General features: G+C 35.5%; 1 protein-coding gene and 1 non-coding gene across 2 annotated transcripts; both read right to left on the bottom strand.

Moving 5' to 3' along the window:
• Positions 1 to 2,499: 2,499 nt before the first annotated feature.
• LOC120120161 lies at positions 2,500 to 2,689 on the bottom strand. Its single transcript, XR_005515881.1, has one exon. It is a non-coding gene; the product is annotated as a small nucleolar RNA snoR143 (small nucleolar RNA).
• Positions 2,690 to 4,335: 1,646 nt separating this feature from the next.
• Positions 4,336 to 6,870, bottom strand: LOC120119488 (ribulose bisphosphate carboxylase/oxygenase activase 2, chloroplastic-like). Its single transcript, XM_039139303.1, has 7 exons — positions 6,741 to 6,870; positions 5,960 to 6,276; positions 5,740 to 5,845; positions 5,566 to 5,651; positions 5,023 to 5,495; positions 4,656 to 4,937; positions 4,336 to 4,567 (listed from the first exon to the last, which is right to left on the bottom strand). Exons 1-7 carry the CDS (start codon positions 6,783 to 6,785, stop codon positions 4,452 to 4,454), a joined length of 1,425 nt encoding a protein of 474 aa, XP_038995234.1. The 5' UTR covers positions 6,786 to 6,870; the 3' UTR covers positions 4,336 to 4,451.
• Positions 6,871 to 18,119: the final 11,249 nt, after the last annotated feature.

Below are 18,119 nucleotides of genomic sequence, written 5' to 3'. Positions count from 1 at the left end.
GGTAATTTCTTCCCTTACATTCATTTTAATTTCATTAGCCAGATTAGTTAGCACATATCTGATTAAGTGATGAATGATGTTTACTGAATAAGATTGTATTACATTTTTTATTGCAATCACCTCGTTCAACAGACAAACAATGCATGAAATAAGCTTTTGGGCCTGCTACCTTAATAAGAGCTTCATCAACCTGAAATAAGATTGTATTACATTAGATTGAGTTAGCTTAGCACTTATAATTTTAGCATTGGTTGATACTTAATAGATATAATTGATGTTTATACCTTGGATTGTTTTTATTGTTTTTGATAGTTCGAACTGAATTTTGCATCTCTTTATTTTTATATTGTGCACTGTGCAGGTAATATGTTCTCTTAAGATATGAATTATTCTGCACTTGATAGAGAACATCTTGGTTTGGTATGGCAGCATCAGCAAACAACTTAGTAGTTAGCACAACCTTCTTCATGCACCAACACTTAATGTGTAAACTGTTTGTATACTGAATTATGCTTGGTTTGTATACTGAATTATGCTTCCAGTTCTGCATTCTGCACTTTGTTCTGATTTATTTGGTAGAAGTGCAATATTGTTGGTTATTTTTGAACTAAATTGATATATACAAATATCTTATTTTAATATAATGTTTGAATCAAATTAATTAGATATTGTAAACTGTTTTTTAATTAAAAAATATTAAATTCAAAAATTTTAAAATATTTCGGTTAATTCGAAAATTAACCGAATTAACCGAAATTTGTTTGGTTCAGTTAATTTTTTCATAAAAAAGTTCGGTTCGGTTAATGGTTAAAGAAAAAAAATTCGGTTAATTCGGTTATGGTTAATTCGATTCGGTCGGCCACCGTTTTAACCGAATGAACACCCCTAACTTTAGGTGTTTTGACCATTAACAGTGTTAGTTTCTCCCGTTAAGGGACACGTCTCACAACAGAATAATTTTGAAACTTATATTTTTTAAAAGAATTAGAAAAATTATTATATTGATTAAAAACCGTAACTTTTCTTATATTATAAAACAGGCCCAAAATCTCAAACCCAACCTTAATCCGCCGTTGCCGCCAACGTAGTCCTTGCCATCATCCTAATTATTTGTCGTCGTAGTTATCGTCGATTCACCGTTGGAATTGTGTGAGATTGCGATTTTCAACAATGTGTTCGCGAGATTTAAAATATTGATTTGTTGTCGATCGGTCGTCAACCAGTCACGATTTTACAAGGATTTTGGTCACCATGAGAGGAGAGGTCGGGTGAAGCTTCTTCGACAGAAAAGGGCAACGGTCGACGTGTGTTTAGAGGTTGAAATGAAGGATAGGGATTATTTCAAATTTTTTGTGTGTTTTTTTAAAATATATAATTTTATTTTTTTTAATTTTATATAAAAAATTAAAATTATCAAGTTATGACACATGTCACTTAATAAGAAAAACTAACATTGTTAATGGTCCATATACCCAAAGTTCTAACGTTGATAACGTTAAGCGACTGGATGGGTCAAAAAAATATAGGTATGTATTTGACAATTAGAACAAAATGTATAATTTGGGCATTAAGCCTTTTTTTCCCTTCTATATAGGTGTTTAATTTTTTTCTTCAATAAAACAATATTCATAATGTTACAAATATTAACAATTTAGATATTTAAGCCTTAAACAGCGATAAAAAATTATGTTAAATGACAATGTCACATTTTAATAATTTTAAAAAAATTATTTAAAATAAAAATAATAATATATAATTTAAAAAATCTAAAAAATTTCTTAACTTTAAACAACCCAAAAACTTTTAAAACTTTAATTTTAATATTTTTACCATCAACTGCCGCAACCAATACTATTAATCGGTTAAACACCCAACCACTTACCAATCGCCCACAACCAAATCTCTTAACTTTCACAATCAAACGAACACAAAACAATGATGTAAAAGCAAGATTTCATTTTAAACATTCAAAACATAAAAATCATTTAAATTGGCTGTGATAATCAACCGTTTACTCGAACGTGAAAGTTAATCAATCGCCCATTGATCGATTGTTTCAATCGGTCGTTTGAATCCCATTAGCCTTTGGTCATTTGAGTCTAGGTTGCACTTGTAAAGAGAACACAGGAAAGGAGAAAGGAGAGCGGAGAGGATGATGACATGGGCTGTTTTTTTAATTATATTTTTATTTTTAAAAAATAAAAATTTTACAATTTTGTAAATAAGGTATATGTCATTTCACAGTAAAATTTAATACTAATAAGTTTAGTTCAAACCTCTAACATTTTAACATTTATAACATGATAGGTAAAATTAAACGATGATTATGGTTCAATAATCTAACATGATAACATTTATAACATCATTTATAACATTAAGTAATTAGATTGATAAAAAAATTAAACACTTATTTTTATATTAAATCTTAAAAAAAAAAATTTGACTACTAATTTATATTCCATAATTAACGCAAAATATAATAAAAACTTATCTAAAAGAAAATGTGAGATGGAATCAGTAGACACAAGGGAGAGTAAAAATCCTTTCATCTGTGGATACCATCCCTACGGTTGTCGGCCCGCTGCTTAATTTTCCCTTCAGTTTCAAAAGAAAAATCAAGCCTTTAATTTCTGCACCGTTGTTGACGAAACAAAGCACCGAAAATTCGCTTTATTCATTAAAAATGCAACAAATGCAAATATCATTGAGAAAACAACGAAAATATTTAAAAAAAAAATTGTGAGAAAAATAGGGCTCATATCAAGTGTAAAATTGGATCTTTCAAGTCATTGTGGGGGGACGAAAATCCCCAGATTGAAAATGGGTAGAAAGAACAAATCAATACGCCAAAGCCTTGAAAAGAAGGCGGCGTCTTCGATTTTGTTTCCCTTTCTAATGATCCCACTCGAGCCTCTCTCTTTCTAATCACAGCCCCCTCTGTTTGGCTCCTCGGAAAATTACTTTTCGTAAAGGAAAACTTTAGCAGAAGGCAGGTGTCCGAACATGCAGAAACGATATTTGATGGAGGCGATTATGGTTTTAGATTTGGGGAGCTTTATAGTAGATTATGAGCTAGGGTTAGGGCTATATTTAGAGGAGCCCATTGATTTGTATTTTCGGGCTTTTGCTTTTCTATATCTATTTTAATTTTGGGTTCCCCTTTTTAAAAAAATGAATTTATCACATTTTCTCATGTGTTTATAATTGAATTTAATACTTATAAAATCCAATAATTAAATAATTTTAGGGTAAACCATATCATCCGTCTCTAATTTTGAGATTTTATGTTGATTTTAACATTAAACTTTAAAACACTTCTACATAAGTAATGAACTTTGATTTCAAATTCCATTAGGGCATTGAGGCGTTAAATTTGAAACATTGCAATGACATGATAATTAGTGTTGGTGTAGAAGCTAGAAAATAATTTTGACCTATTTTTAACTAATTTGAAATTATCATTATTTGATACCTTTAATGGTCACCTCAGATGATGATGATGAACTTATCTTATTATCTCCTATCACTTTATCATTTTTATTTGTTTAAAACTTATTTAAAATTCATGAAATTAAACACAAAAAATTCACCATTTTGGAGTGTTTTTCGAAAATTTAAACATTTAGAATCATTCTTTCGAGAAGACAAACAGTAAAAAATGAAACTAACATCATCGGGTGAGTGTCGAAGGAGATCGAACTCAATCTAAGAGAAAGAAAGAATAGTCTAACATAATCATTTTGATATTGATAATTTTCGTAAATAATGATTGACTATAAGTAGCGATTGACTAACAATGATGACCGAAGAAATTGATGGTTTTTAAAGAAAAATAAGGAAAAACCGCCACCACATCACATCGTTAACAGTTTAATATCCTAATTGAACCAAAACTAAAGTCCCATGTCCACGTCCAAACGTTTTAAAATTTCATACTCAAATAAATTCAAAAACTATAAAATTTAGTGACTAAGGATGTAATTTACGTATTATTTTATAAACCTTGTCCGTGAAATTTTAAAAATTCTAAGAGAATTTCTCCGATGATTTCTGGATGAACATTGTTAAAATGTTTGGAACTTGAGGGTCATTTCATGATGGCTACGACGGTTGTTGGTAAATTTATGATATAATTTAATTCGAATAAATAATCGCACACGTGAAACCATTAATCGATTAATCTAATAGAATGAGACACTACTAATTGATTAATAGATTATTTATAAGTGATTAATTCAAAATAATCTGATACGCAAAGATAGTAACAAACTTATTGACACATAAAAAAACGAGACATTTAACACAAAAACTAGAGGAATCAAATCCACTTTAAAAAAACAAAGGGCAAACGATAGTTTTCGAACATCTCACATAATTACTTAAAATAAAAAAGGGTTTTTCTTCTCCCATCTTCCCTTGTTCAGCCCAATACTATATGGTACACAAAAGGCCTAGAATTGGTAAGTGCAACTTCCATCATCACTTCTAGCTGTTGGATCAAAGTTATCAGCTCCTGGATCAGTGCATCCCTCAGGAACCGGAACGCCAACTTGCTGTGCTGCTTTGCCTACCATGGACAACAACGAAAAACGGATTTAAATGACGATCATAGCACGATTTCACGGGTTATTGTAATCGAAAGTGATTTATCTAACCATAGAAAGTTCCTCTGTTGATGGAATCTTCATTAGCTTCACCAAGGGCAGCTTCACTCAAGTACTTGTCTGCCAGTTGGACTCTCTTAACGTTCTCTTGCTCAGCAACAAGCATGTTTCCATATTCCAATAGCTTCCCAATGGTCATTTTAGGCTGCTCGAATGTTGGGGGCCCTTCCCTCGAGTTCACGAGCTTCTTCCCGATCCCCTCGACCCCGACATCTCCTATCCAGTTCCGAACTTCGTCGTCGTAAACTCTTGCCCTCACGGCACCGAAGAAATCTACAAAACCAAGCGAAAATATCATTAATTGTATGTGCCGTCCACACCCGAATCCGTTTATAAAATTTAGTAGGGGAAGACTTACCAATGGATTGGCCAGGGAAGGTGTCAACAAGCTTAACAATGTCTTCATCAGGGATACCATCAGTCCTAAAGATACCTTTGCAGACACCGATACGGTCTTCCCTGGTTGGCGCCCAGTAAAACTTCTCCATACGACCGTCACGGATGAGAGGAGCGTACAATGTCGAGAAATCGTTACCGGTGACGATGATCGGGACACGGGGATTATCTTCCTGGTTGTACATACCGGGAAGCTGGACGCTGGTCGGGTTATCCGCAATGTTCATGAGGGTAGCATTAACCATCTGGTTGTTGACGGTGTATTGAGTGGTGCCTCCCATACGACCGGCTCCGGCATCGAGATCATTGATGAAGAGGCAGCACATCTTGCCCTTTCGGATGATGTCGGCGGCCTCACGGTACCTTTGCCTGATCAACTTGGCCGGTTCACCAGCGTTTCCACTTTCGAGTTCTCCGGCACTCATCATAATGGGGCTGGAAATAATCCATTCATCAGTTATCACAGCATATTTGTTTAAGAAACTTGTTAAAATCATGAACTCACTTGATTCCCATCTTGGCAAAGACAAGCTCACATTGGAAGGATTTTCCTTGACCTTTTCCTCCCCAAATACCCAAGATAAGAGGAACCTGTAAAAGAAAATATTCGAATTATTCGATTCGACTAGTGAACCGATCTAAGTACTATCCGAAACATAAAACAAAAATTTTAATCAACCTTAATGTTAGGGAGGGTCATGAAGTTCTTGGTGATGTGAACAACAAGTTTGTCCATGAAAGCAGGGGCAATGTAGAAACCATCCATGTTGTTGTCCAAGTTGTACCTAAATTACATTAATCATCACAAATTCATTCCTAAATACTAATAAAGTATCGAAAATCCATATCGGACTCGAGTTTATCGAGTCTGGCTTGACTCGATGACACTTGATACTTACTGTTTAAGTCCTTGGCTGATGTATTCATAGGAACTCATGACAGCATAGTGAGTTCCATCATTCATGGGAGCTTGGAAGAGAGAATCGACCATTCCTTTCCCTCGAGTGATGTCTTGTTGGTCGTCGGAAACGTCTGTGGCCAGCCCCTTCCATCGGTCCCCGTCAGTCTGCTTGCTTTCGTCGATCTCCTTGGCCGCCACGACCCTGAAACTTCCCGATGGAAGCTTGTTGCTGTTGCCTGATCTCGCGCTCACTTTCTTCCCCATGAAAACTGAGCTCGGAACAGAAACTCCAGCACCAGAGCCATTCAAGCTCAACTGCATACAATTTGACATGCTCGTATATAAAGGTGGTCTACTTATACACCATATACATACTTGCATTTAAATGTTTATGTTCGACACACACTGCAATATCCAACATAAAATATGTAAATATGATCTTTCCGAAATCATTTCAAAGCATTTACACATCCATTTTCAGTTACTCTACTAGCATGCATGCAGAGATAGATGGATAGATTGTTGAGGGTGCAATTGTTCTTTTAGAAATTTCAAATCCTCATATAATTTTGATATTTTCTTTATAATTGATATAATTTTGTACTACCAAATACTTTTAATGTAACCGGTTAATTTCTTTGACATTGAATTCTGCGTACCTTCATATATGCATACGGTCTACTTGTATACCATATACATGCATAAATTTTAAAACACGAAAAGTTAAAGTAATATGAATGAACACAAACACAAACAAGACAAAGGTTCATGAAGATTACCTGTGCTCGGTTGGAAACAGCAATGGTGGAGATGGCTGCAGCCATGGCCGGGGAGATTATCGAACTGTGAATACTGTTGCTAATAGTTTGAGTGTGTCCTTTTGAGAAGCTCAAGTAAGGAGGCTCTGGGGGCAGAACTTATAGGGATAAGTTTACTTCATTTTTTGTGTACGAAAATTTGGGATTTTCTTATCATTTTTTGAAGGCCACACAATGGAGATTGATCATGAGCACACGTGGATGATGATGATTGGTTGTAGTTTCCTGTGTTGTAGGTTAATCCTTGAGGTTATTTCTTTGCCACTCGATAGCTTATTCCATTTATCACCACACACCGGACCTTCAAACAAAAATATTCCGTCTCTAGTTGTTTTATCACCTTCTCTGCTCCACCAGTAAATAATTGCCACGTACCGTGGTTATACATATAAGATAAATCACATTAGATGTCACTAATTTATGTTTAAATGGTCATTTTAATCATTAAATTTTCAAAAGTTATAAAATAATAATAAATTTATCGAATTATTATAAAGTGGTCATTGTAATGTTATAATAAGTGTAGAATTTTGATGGATTTAATGATTATTTTATAACAGTTTGGTAAAATTTAATGGTTATTTATAACATTTCAGTAAATTTAATGATCATTTTATAATTTTTTAAAGACCAATAGATAAAACGATCATTTATATATGATTTTGTTACCTCTGCTGTACTTTATCCTATGATCATTTATGTTTTTTTTTAAGTTATAGAATGCATAAATGAAATTCATAATTTACGCTTAGACTAAAGAATAATTCACAACTATAAGACAAAATGAGACAATAGAAGGTTTTATGAGATCCACTAAAATGAATGTGGATGGGAGAGAAGTAAAAAAAAAAACCTTAAATTGAAAGATTTTAATTACTAAAATCTAATTAATAAGTATGAAAGTGATAAGTTATAATAAAATCATGATTTTTGAAAAATGAAATTGATTTCTATGTCTTTTTATTAATAATTTGGATAAACTATATATTTGGTCACTTATTTATTCTTATGTTTCTGTATTGTTCACTTGACTGTTTTCCCCCCAAAATCATACATAATATTATGTTTTTGTATCTATTTTGATTACATTTTTAGCTCATTATTCTCACTACTTGCATTTGACCCCGCACAGTAAACAAGATATCCTTCACGTAAATAGGCTTGAGATATTCTTTTACGTGCTATATATTGTGTTTAAATTTTTATATATTCTTAATCTTGTTAAATTTGGCCTTATTATAAGTTTTAGCTATTTGGACACCGTATTTACTCACTCAATTATTTTTATATTTATGTTAGTCATTCAACTATTTTTTTTTCAAAATTATCAATTGTGTTTATATTCTGTTTTGGTCACCCGATATTTAGAAAAATTAATGGTGATGCTGACATATTATCGCAATATAATATATCATGTCATCAATGAAAAAAAATACAAAATTATCACATCAACAATTGTGTTTATTTTTTAATGACGGGTGACCAGGACGAAACAAAAATATAAGTTTAGTGATAATTTTTAAGAAATAGTTGAGTGAGCAACATGGTACCACGAGAATCGTTGGATAATAAATACATAATTTATCAACAACAAAAAATACTAGAACATGATTTTAACTTTTAAGTACATCTCTAACGACACACCAATTATAGTAATGCTCCTGATTTTTGCAATTGTTTGTTAATTAATCCTTTAATGTCTGATAAATGAATTTAGGTTAATTGAATTGTAAACGATGCCATGCATTATGAAATGATATAAATTTAGTCCCTGTTTAAAATAGCACAATGCATGTCAGGCGATAATGATCGTCGATCAACTGTAACAGAGAGGTGCAGATGAAGTATCGCCGAGTGGGGATAGCAATTACTGTAACCTCAGACCCGGTCTGTAATTTAGACCCAAACCTAAGTGGTCACATATCTCATTCAGAGATATATATATTTTTATTTCTTTAAAATATCTTACAATACATTAGATATAATATAGAACAAAATTTATTAATACAAATATATCTAAAACGATAGCAAATACATGTCACCAAACATAACTGAAAAACATATAGAGATATAAGTTCGTACAAAATAAGTAGTTGATCTCCCCTGATGCCAAATCTGCTAGCTTACGGTCTGTTGTTATCTGAAAAAGGTAAAAACTATAGAATGAGCTAAAAAGCTCAGTGTGCCCCATACAGTGTATAACACATACATAACAAAATAATTCAGATAAGATAAAACAATTTATCAAATATATTTTAATAATATGCACACTACCCCCATCCAATTACCAAAATATGTAGGTTCACATGAACCGTACACCACCTATATACCAGTAAGGCTTAACCTGTGCACAAAGCATAGGAGCCTATGAAAACTGTAAGATTTATCCTTGCACACAGCAAAGGGACCTGGGAAACTGTAAGGCTTATCCTTGCACACAACAAAGGGACTTGGTAAATTGTAAGGCTTACCTTCGCACACAGCAAAGGGACCTGAGAAACTGTAAGGCTTACCTTTGCACACAGCAAAAGGGACCTGATAATACTTCTTTCAATCATACCCCCAATGACAAAACTAAACATGTATGTATTGGAGTAAAAACGGTAATTAATCCATTAAATATGAAAATGTTCCATATATAGAAATCATGTACAAAAATACTATAACTATAAACCATATAAAAATTATATGGTAAATCAGACATTTAATAAACATTATTCAAAATACCGAATATTTCCTCTTAAAATATATTATATTATCATAATATAAACCAGTTCAGATATATAGTTTAAAACTGTAAGATAACACTGTCAGGAAACACACTTGTAACAGTATGAGAAATCAGATAGGGAAGCTTATTACTAGTTTTGTCGATCACGCTCTGCTGCAGCGCTAGATCATACGAATTGGAAAAATCCATATTGGAAACCTAATATAAATAATCTAAATAAAATTTAAATAATATACGGAAACCTACGGGTAATTCTCGTAGTACGCGGTTCAGACTGATCTAACGAACGGACAACACCAGACCTAAATGATCATTGCTCAGGTGAAACACGAGTACCTTTATAAAATATTTTTATTGAATTAATTCCTTAACCAAATCTCAAATAAATAATTAAAATATTGAAATATTAAGCCTTTTGAGTTTACAAGCTCGATTCAGGAATTTCGGTTCAGAATTTGACAAAACGGGCTTCACAATCAGATTCAGGACGTCGAAAAACATAAAGTATGACTTTCCAAAATTCTGAATTCTTGGTCCAAATCAAAGTCAACGGGTTTGACTGATGATTCGGAGACTTTCGGGTTTGAATTTTGTGAAACCGACCCCAAAAACATATTCAAAACGTCAAAAAATATCAGGATATGTATTCTCGAAAAAGATTAACGGTTGTTTAATGGCCAGTCAAAGCCGGTCAAAGTTCTGGTAGGTCAATTAACTGTCAACCATTTTACAGAAATATCACCCTTTTTCAATTAATTACCAAAATAGCACACTTTCGAATTAAATTCCCAAAATAGCACTTTTTCGAATTAAATTTCCAAAATAACACTTTTTCGAATTAAATTCCCAAAATAGCACCTATTTCGAATTAATTCCCAAAATAGCACCCATTTCGAATTAATTCACAAAATATCACTCGATCAACGGTCGGGTCAGGTCAACGAGTTGGGTCAAAACCGGTCAAACCGGTCAACCCTTGAATACAACCAGTCATTTTGGGCTTCCCCATGCGCAGTGGCGGCGCGTGGGGGCGCGTGAGATCGTTTCTGGCAGCGTAAAATTCACCTGAAAAATTTCTAAAAATTATTTTGAGCGATTTCGAGGTACTTACAAAGATCGGTTCAAATTTTTGAACGGCGGAGAGCTCGATTTCATCAAATCGGAAACTTTGACCGCTTCACCTCCCCACGCGCCGTCGTAGACGGAGACCGAGGATGACACCGGTGGACTCGGAACGACACAAGGAACACGATGGTGCGGGAGGTGTCGTAAACGGAGCAACGATCGGCGATGAATTTAAGATTTTCTCGGCGATTGAGCTAAAACGAACGTCAAGACTTTGACTGGAGATTCCCGGCGTTTGGCATCGTTTCACCTTAATTAATTTAAGGGAATTGTTCCTCACTCGATAACGAACACGATGGTGGTTTTAAAATGACGATCGGAATTCGGACGACGTCGGGATCGTAGTCGAAAGTTGAGGTTTGGGAATGGAGCTTTGGGAAGTGGTTTTATATATAAACCAATATGACCAACTTTTCTTGGGTAAATTCAGGGTTTGGTCCCTGAATTTTCTTTAACTCTAAAATAAGCTACAAGTTTTAAAAACTTATAATTTAGTCCCCAAAATTTGCTTATTTTCACAATTAAAACCTCAAATTTCAATTAAATATTATTTTGAAATTTTCGGGTTGTTACAATTCTCCCCCTCTACAAGAAATTTTGTCCTCGAAATTTACCTTATGAAAACAGACGAGGAAATTGAACCTCCATTGACTCCAATATCTCCCAAGTAGCTTCTAAAGGGCTACGATTACTCCACTAAACTTTGACCATTGGAATACGCCTATTCCGAAGAACTCGCTCATCTCCCTCTAAAACCTGAACATGCTCCTCCTCATATGACAAATCAGGTCTCAGCTCTACCTCATCAACTTGAATAATGTGATCTGGATCTGGACGGTATCACCTCAACATAGACACATGAAAAACATCATGAATACGATTGAGCTGGGGAGGCAACTCAAGTTGATAAGCAACAGGTCCGACTTTCTTCAGAATACGATACGGTCCAATAAATCGCGGACTCAGTTTACCCTTACGTCCAAATCTAACTACCTTATTCCATGGAGATACTTTAAGAAAAACCTGATCTTCAACCTCAAACTCGATATCCTTACGTCGCTTATCTGCGTATGACTTCTGCCTATCAAATGCTTCTCTGAAGCGATCACGGATCAGTCTGACAGTATCTTCAGTCTCTCGAACCAAGTCTGGACCCAAAGTTTTTCTATCATGCAACTCTGTCCAACATATAGGAGTATGACATCTACGTCCATACAGAGCCTCGTACGGTGCCATGCGAATACTTGCCTGGTAACTATTATTGTAAGCAAACTCAGCTAATGGCAAGAAATCTTCCCAACTACCATGAAAATCAATCGCACAACCCCGTAACATATCCTCCAACACCTGAATTACTCGCTCAGACTGTCCATCAGTATGAGGATGAAAAGATGTACTGAAATTCAAACGAGTACCCAGAGCCTCGTGTAAAGCCTTCCAGAACCTGAAAGTGAACCTCGGATCTCGATCAGATATGATAGACAACGAAACACCATGAAGTCTAACGATCTCTGAAATGTACAACTTAGCCAGTTTGTCCAGAGAATAATTAATCCGGATAGGGATAAAGTGCGCTGATTTACTGAGTCGATCAACAATCACCCAAATAGAATCCTTTTTGGAAGGAGTCAGAGGAAGACCAGTAACGAAGTCCATCGTAATACGCTCTCATTTCCACTCAGGAATCTTAATTGACTGTAACAATCCAGATGGGTGTTGGTGTTATGCCTTAACCTGCTGACAAGTCAAACACCTCACCACAAAATCTGAAATATTCTTTTTCATACCAGTCCAGAAGTAACGCTCTTTGAGATTATTATACATTTTATCCCCACCAGGATGCATAGCATAAAGACTACTATGAGCCTCCTGAAGAATAACCCGTCTCAACTCATCATCTTTAGGTACACAGTAACGACCGTGAAAACACAAAATACTATCATGATTCACAGTATACTCTGAACCCATTCCCTGCTTAACTTGTTCAATAATTGGAAGCAATGAGCTATCCAGAAGTTGTTTGGTCTTAATCTCATCGGTCAACGTAGGTTTAACCTGCAACTCTGCTAACAAACTATTATCATCAAATAGACTCAAGTTGGCGAATAAGGCTCTGAGATCTGATATTGCCTTACGGCTCAAGGCGTCTGCCACTACATTAGCCTTTCCTGGATGATATTCTATCTCTAGATCATAGTCCTTTAGAAGCTCTAACCAGCGACGCTGTCTCAAATTTAATTCTTTCTGAGTAAGTAGATACTTCAGACTCTTATGATCAGTATACATATAACACTTTTCTCCGTAGAGGTAGTGTCTCCAGATATTTAAAGCAAAAACCACAGCAGCTAACTCCAGATCGTGAATAGGATAGTTACGCTCATGCAGCTTTAACTGACGTGAAGCATAAGCGACAACCTTCCCATCTTGCATCAAAACACATCCCAATCCAGAGTGAGAAGCATCACTGTAGACAGAAAAATCTTTCCCAGATTCAGGCTGAATCAGCACTGGAGCTTGAGTTAGAACATTCTTTAATTTCTCAAAGCTAGCTTGTTGGTTATCAGACCAGACAAATGGAACATTTTTCCTCAATAGTTTCGTCAGAGGAGCTGCAATAAGGGAGAACCCCTCAACAAAACGACGGTAGTAACCAACTAAGCCCAAAAAGCTACGGATCTCAGAAACGTTCCTGGGTTGCTTCCAGTTCAGAATAGCCTCCACCTTGCTTGGATCCACCCGAATACCATCAGCAGAAACGATATGTCCAAGAAAAGTCACTTCGCTGAGCCATAATTCACACTTGCTCAACTTAGCGTATAACTTATTGTCCCTTAGAGTCTGTAGAACAATCCTTAAATGCTCCTCATGTCCTACTTCACTTATAGAATACACCAGTATATCATCAATGAACACAACTACAAACTGGTCCAAATAAGGTCGAAACACCCTATGCATCAGATCCATGAAAGCAGCAGGGGCATTTGTTAACCCGAACGACATCACTAAAATGCCCATACCGAGTTCGAAAAGTAGTCTTCGGAATATCCAAATCTTTCACTTTAAGTTGATAATAACCAGACCTCAAGTTTATTTTTGAAAAGATAGAAGCCCCTCGAAATTGGTCAAATAGATTATCAATCCTGGGCAGAGGATATTTGTTTTTAACCATGAGCTTGTTTAGTTTCCTATAATCAATACAGAGTCTCAATGTCCCATTTTTCTTCTTGACAAAGAGAACTGGGGCTCCCCACGGTGATATACTGGGTCGGATAAATCCCCTGTCCAACAACTCCTGAAGTTGAACTTTCAGTTCCTTAAGCTCCTTTGGGGCCATAAGATAAGGAGCCATTGAAACCGGAGTGGAACCTGAATAGATTTCAATCTCAAACTCAACTTCTCTATCCAGAGGTAATCCAGGCAATTCCTTGGGAAAAACATCGGGAAATTCCTTAACAATCCGGATGCCTTCAATATCAGATTGAGAACTTATGGTATCCAATATACAAGCAAGAAACGCCTCAGAACCTTTCCTGATCATCTTCTCAGCTACCAACGCAGATACAACATTCGTCAGAAATCCACGGCGATCTCCGATCATTACAATCTTTCGATTATCCGGGGTCTTCAGAACAGCTCTCTTAGTCTTAAAATCAATATTTACTCGATGTTTGTCCAACCAATCTACGTCGAGAATCGAACCAAACTATTCTAAAGGTAACTCCATCAGGTCAGCCAGAAAAATCTCCCTATTGATCTCAATAGGGCACTCTCTATAAATACGATCCAATACTATGGACTTGCCTAAGGGACTTTGAACTATCACCGAATGCTCAGTATTATCAACATGAATATTTAGTCCCTCAGAAATGGAATGCGATACATAGGAATTGGTAGAGCCACTATTAAACAATGCAAAGTAGGGAATTGAATGAATAGTAACAGTACCTGGAGTCACATTAGGCCCATCCCGATCCTGTCAAAGTCTGGCAGTGTAAACCAATACAGGCTGTCTGGCCTCAGATCTGACTGGACCCCTACTCTGAAATGCTCGGCCTCTACTAGTTGATCCAGATGCTCTCTCCTGAACACGACCCCCTGCTGGAGTCTGGACTGTACTATGAGAACTAGCGGGAGTACGAGCTGGCGTCTGAACTGAACGATCTCGCTCTGGACAATCCTTCATGAAATGGTCACTGGAACCACATCTAAAACATATCCCCTATTTCAGACTGCACTTACCATAATGACATATTCCACAGTGCACATGTGTCGGTATAGGTTGCAGCCCAGAAGATCCACCTTGTCTAGAAGGATGTACAGCTGAAGAACCGGATGCCACAGGCCTGACACTTGCACCACATCTCTGAAAGAATTTACCCCTGCCTCTCTTGTTGGGGTGTGCAGAATAATCTACAGAACCAGAAGGCCTCCTGAATCGGGTTTAAGCTCGATCATTGTCTCTCTTGAGCTCCATACCCAATTGCTCTAATTCCTCAGCAGTCTTGGCTATCTCAACCAATGCATCAAAATTTCTCTCCCGGTGGGTAACAACTCGACTCATGATTTCATACCTGAGTCAATTCTCAAACCTCAAGCATCTATCTACCTCTGTGTTAACAAGTCCAGGGGCATATCGGCTCAATCGGATGAATTCCACCTCGTAGTCCATAACAGACATATTACCTTGCTCCAGATCCTGAAACTCCTGGCGTCGCTTCTGTAGATATCTCTCCCCAATATAGCGACTCCAGAAATGTGTCTTAAAAAGATCCCATGTTAACTGGTTTCTCGGGATACTACCAGAAATCGATTGCCACCATCTGAAGCTCTCTTTCCTCAACATAGTTAGGACCCCTTTCAACTTCTGCTCAGGTCTGAGATCCATCTCATCCATAATTCTCTCTATGTCCTCTAACCAATACTCAGCGTCTGTCGGAGGTCCACCAGTAATACCCTCGAATGGAACTACACCAGCAACTACCAAGGAATTTGAAACCTCAACCGTAGTCATATTACTAGGGGCTCTAGCGGCTCTCTGAAACATGCGGAAGATAGCTCTAGGCGTCTTCATTCATCTCAGTATCCTCATCTTCATTGATGGGAGGGTCTCTCACAGGAGTAAACTGATCATCATGAGAAAGAGTCGGATCTACTTGTGGAATAGGAGGATCACGTGGTGACATCGGATCGTCTATCGTAACAGAAGGTCGAGTGACTCGTCCTCGACCACGACCACGTCCTGTCCTACGACCTCTAGCAGCACTCATCGTTGGATCTATAAGGCTCTACATAAAGAATTTGAAACATATGTCAGAATAGCATCAGGGATCTCGAGAAAATTTTAAATCATAAAATAAGGTGACATTTTTTTTCAAAATTTCTTAAAAATCCAAAGTTTATGACCTATATACAGTCCGAGTGTTTAAAGCCGAAAGCTCTGATACCACCAAATGTAACCCCTAGACCCGGTCTGTAATTTAGACCCAAACCTAAGTGGTCACATATCCTATTCAGAGATATATTTTTTTAATTTCTTTAAAATATCTTACAATACATTAAATATAATACAGAACAAAATGTATTAATACAAATATATCCAAAACGATAGCAAATACATGTCACCAAACATAACTGAAAAACATATAGAGATATAAGTTCGTACAAAATAAGTAGTTGATCTCCCCTGATACCAAATCTGCTAGCTTACGGTCTGTTGTTATCTGAAAAAGGTAAAAACTATAGAATGAGCTAAAAAGCTCAGTGTGCCCCATACAGTGTATAACACATACATAACAAAATAATTCAGATAAAATAAAATAATTTATCAAATATATTTTAATAATATGCACACTACCCCCATCCAATCACCAAAATGTGTAAGTTCACCTGAACCGTACACCACCTATACACCAGTAAGACTTAACCTGTGCACAAAGCAGAGGAGCCTAGGAAAACTGTAAGGTTTATCCTTGCACACAACAAAGGGACCTGGGAAACTGTAAGGCTTACCCTTGCACACAGCAAAGGGACCTGGTAAACTGTAAGGCTTACCTTCGCACACAGCAAAGGGACCTGGGAAACTGTAAGGCTTACCTTCGCACACAACATAAGGGACCTGATAATACTTCCTTCAATCATACCCCCAATGACAAAAATAAACATGTATGCATTGGAGTAAAAACGGTAATTAATCCATTAAATATGGAAATGTTCCATATTTAGAAATCATGTACAAAAATACTATAACTATAAACCATATAAAAATTATACGGTAAATTAGACATTTAATAAACATTATTCAAAATACCAGATATTTCCTCATAAAATATATTATATTCTCATAATATAAACCAGTTCAGATATATAGTTTAAAACTGTAAGATAACACTGTCAGGAAACACACCTGTAACAGTCTGAGAAATCAGATAGGGAAGCTTATTACTGGTTTTGTCGATCATGCTCTGCTGCAGCGCTAGATCATACGAATTGAAAAAATCCATATTGGAAACCTAATATAAATAATCTAAATATTATTTAAATAATATACGGAAACCTGCGGGTAATTGTCGTAGTACGCGGTTCAGGTTGATCTAACGAACGGACAACACCGGACCTAAATGATCCTTGCTCAGGTGAAACACGAGTACCTTCATAAAATATTTTTATTGAATCAATTCCTTAACCAACTCTCAAATAAATAATCAAAATATTGAAATATTAAGCCTTTTGGGTTTACAAGCGATTCAGGAATTTCGGGTCAGAATTTGAAAAAACGAACTTCAGAATCAGATTCAGGACGTCGAAAAACATAAAGTATGACATTCCAAAATTCTGAATTCTTGGTCAAAATCAAAGTCAACAGATTTGACTGACGATTCGGAGACTTTTGGGTTTGAATTTTGTGAAACCGACCCCAAAAACAGATTCAAAACGTCGAAAAATGTCAGAATATGTATTCTCAAAAAAGATTAACGGTTGTTTAATTAGTGACGTGACACATATAATGATATCACTTGGGATGACTGTTACACATATAAAGTCATAAAAATTAATGCATAACATTAAAATTCAATAAATTAATATAAAATATAACTAAACTAACATAAGATTATTATAAAGCTATTAAAACAATAATCAAAAGAAAATATTTAACGGTTAATTCAATTCAAAATCAGTTAATTAACCGAATTAGACAAATATTAAATATTATATATGATATATATTAAATACATATTTTAAGCTCAAAACTATTAAGAATTAAAACCCAATTATTTTTTAATCATATTAGATCCATTAAATTATCAAAATCTAATTAAAATTTGATCAAAATAGAAAATATCTATATTAAATTTAAATTAATATGATTAAAAATATATTATTATTTTTTGATTAATTCGATCTTTGATTAACTAACTATTTTAATCTAATCTTTAACTCTTAGCATTTTCACTGCTTTGTCAACTGGTCTTTAGCACTAACCAAAC

This window comes from Hibiscus syriacus, unplaced genomic scaffold (genome assembly GCF_006381635.1).
Source record: "Hibiscus syriacus cultivar Baekdansim isolate YM2019G1 unplaced genomic scaffold, ASM638163v2 tig00110332_pilon, whole genome shotgun sequence".
In the NCBI taxonomy this organism is placed as follows: domain Eukaryota; kingdom Viridiplantae; phylum Streptophyta; class Magnoliopsida; order Malvales; family Malvaceae; genus Hibiscus; species Hibiscus syriacus.
Note: the sequence above shows the minus strand (reverse complement) of the source record. Positions and strands in the feature narration are given on the sequence as shown.

Excerpts from the sequence above, each read along its gene's own strand:
- LOC120119488 (XM_039139303.1), bottom strand. The coding sequence starts at position 6,785 with ATGGCTGCAGCCATCTCCACCATTGCTGTTTCCAACCGAGCACAG. Across the intron at positions 6,277-6,740 it reads CTGTTTCCAACCGAGCACAG|TTGAGCTTGAATGGCTCTGG; the intron begins GTAATCTTCATG and ends AATTGTATGCAG. Across the intron at positions 5,496-5,565 it reads TTTGCCAAGATGGGAATCAA|CCCCATTATGATGAGTGCCG; the intron begins GTGAGTTCATGA and ends GATTATTTCCAG.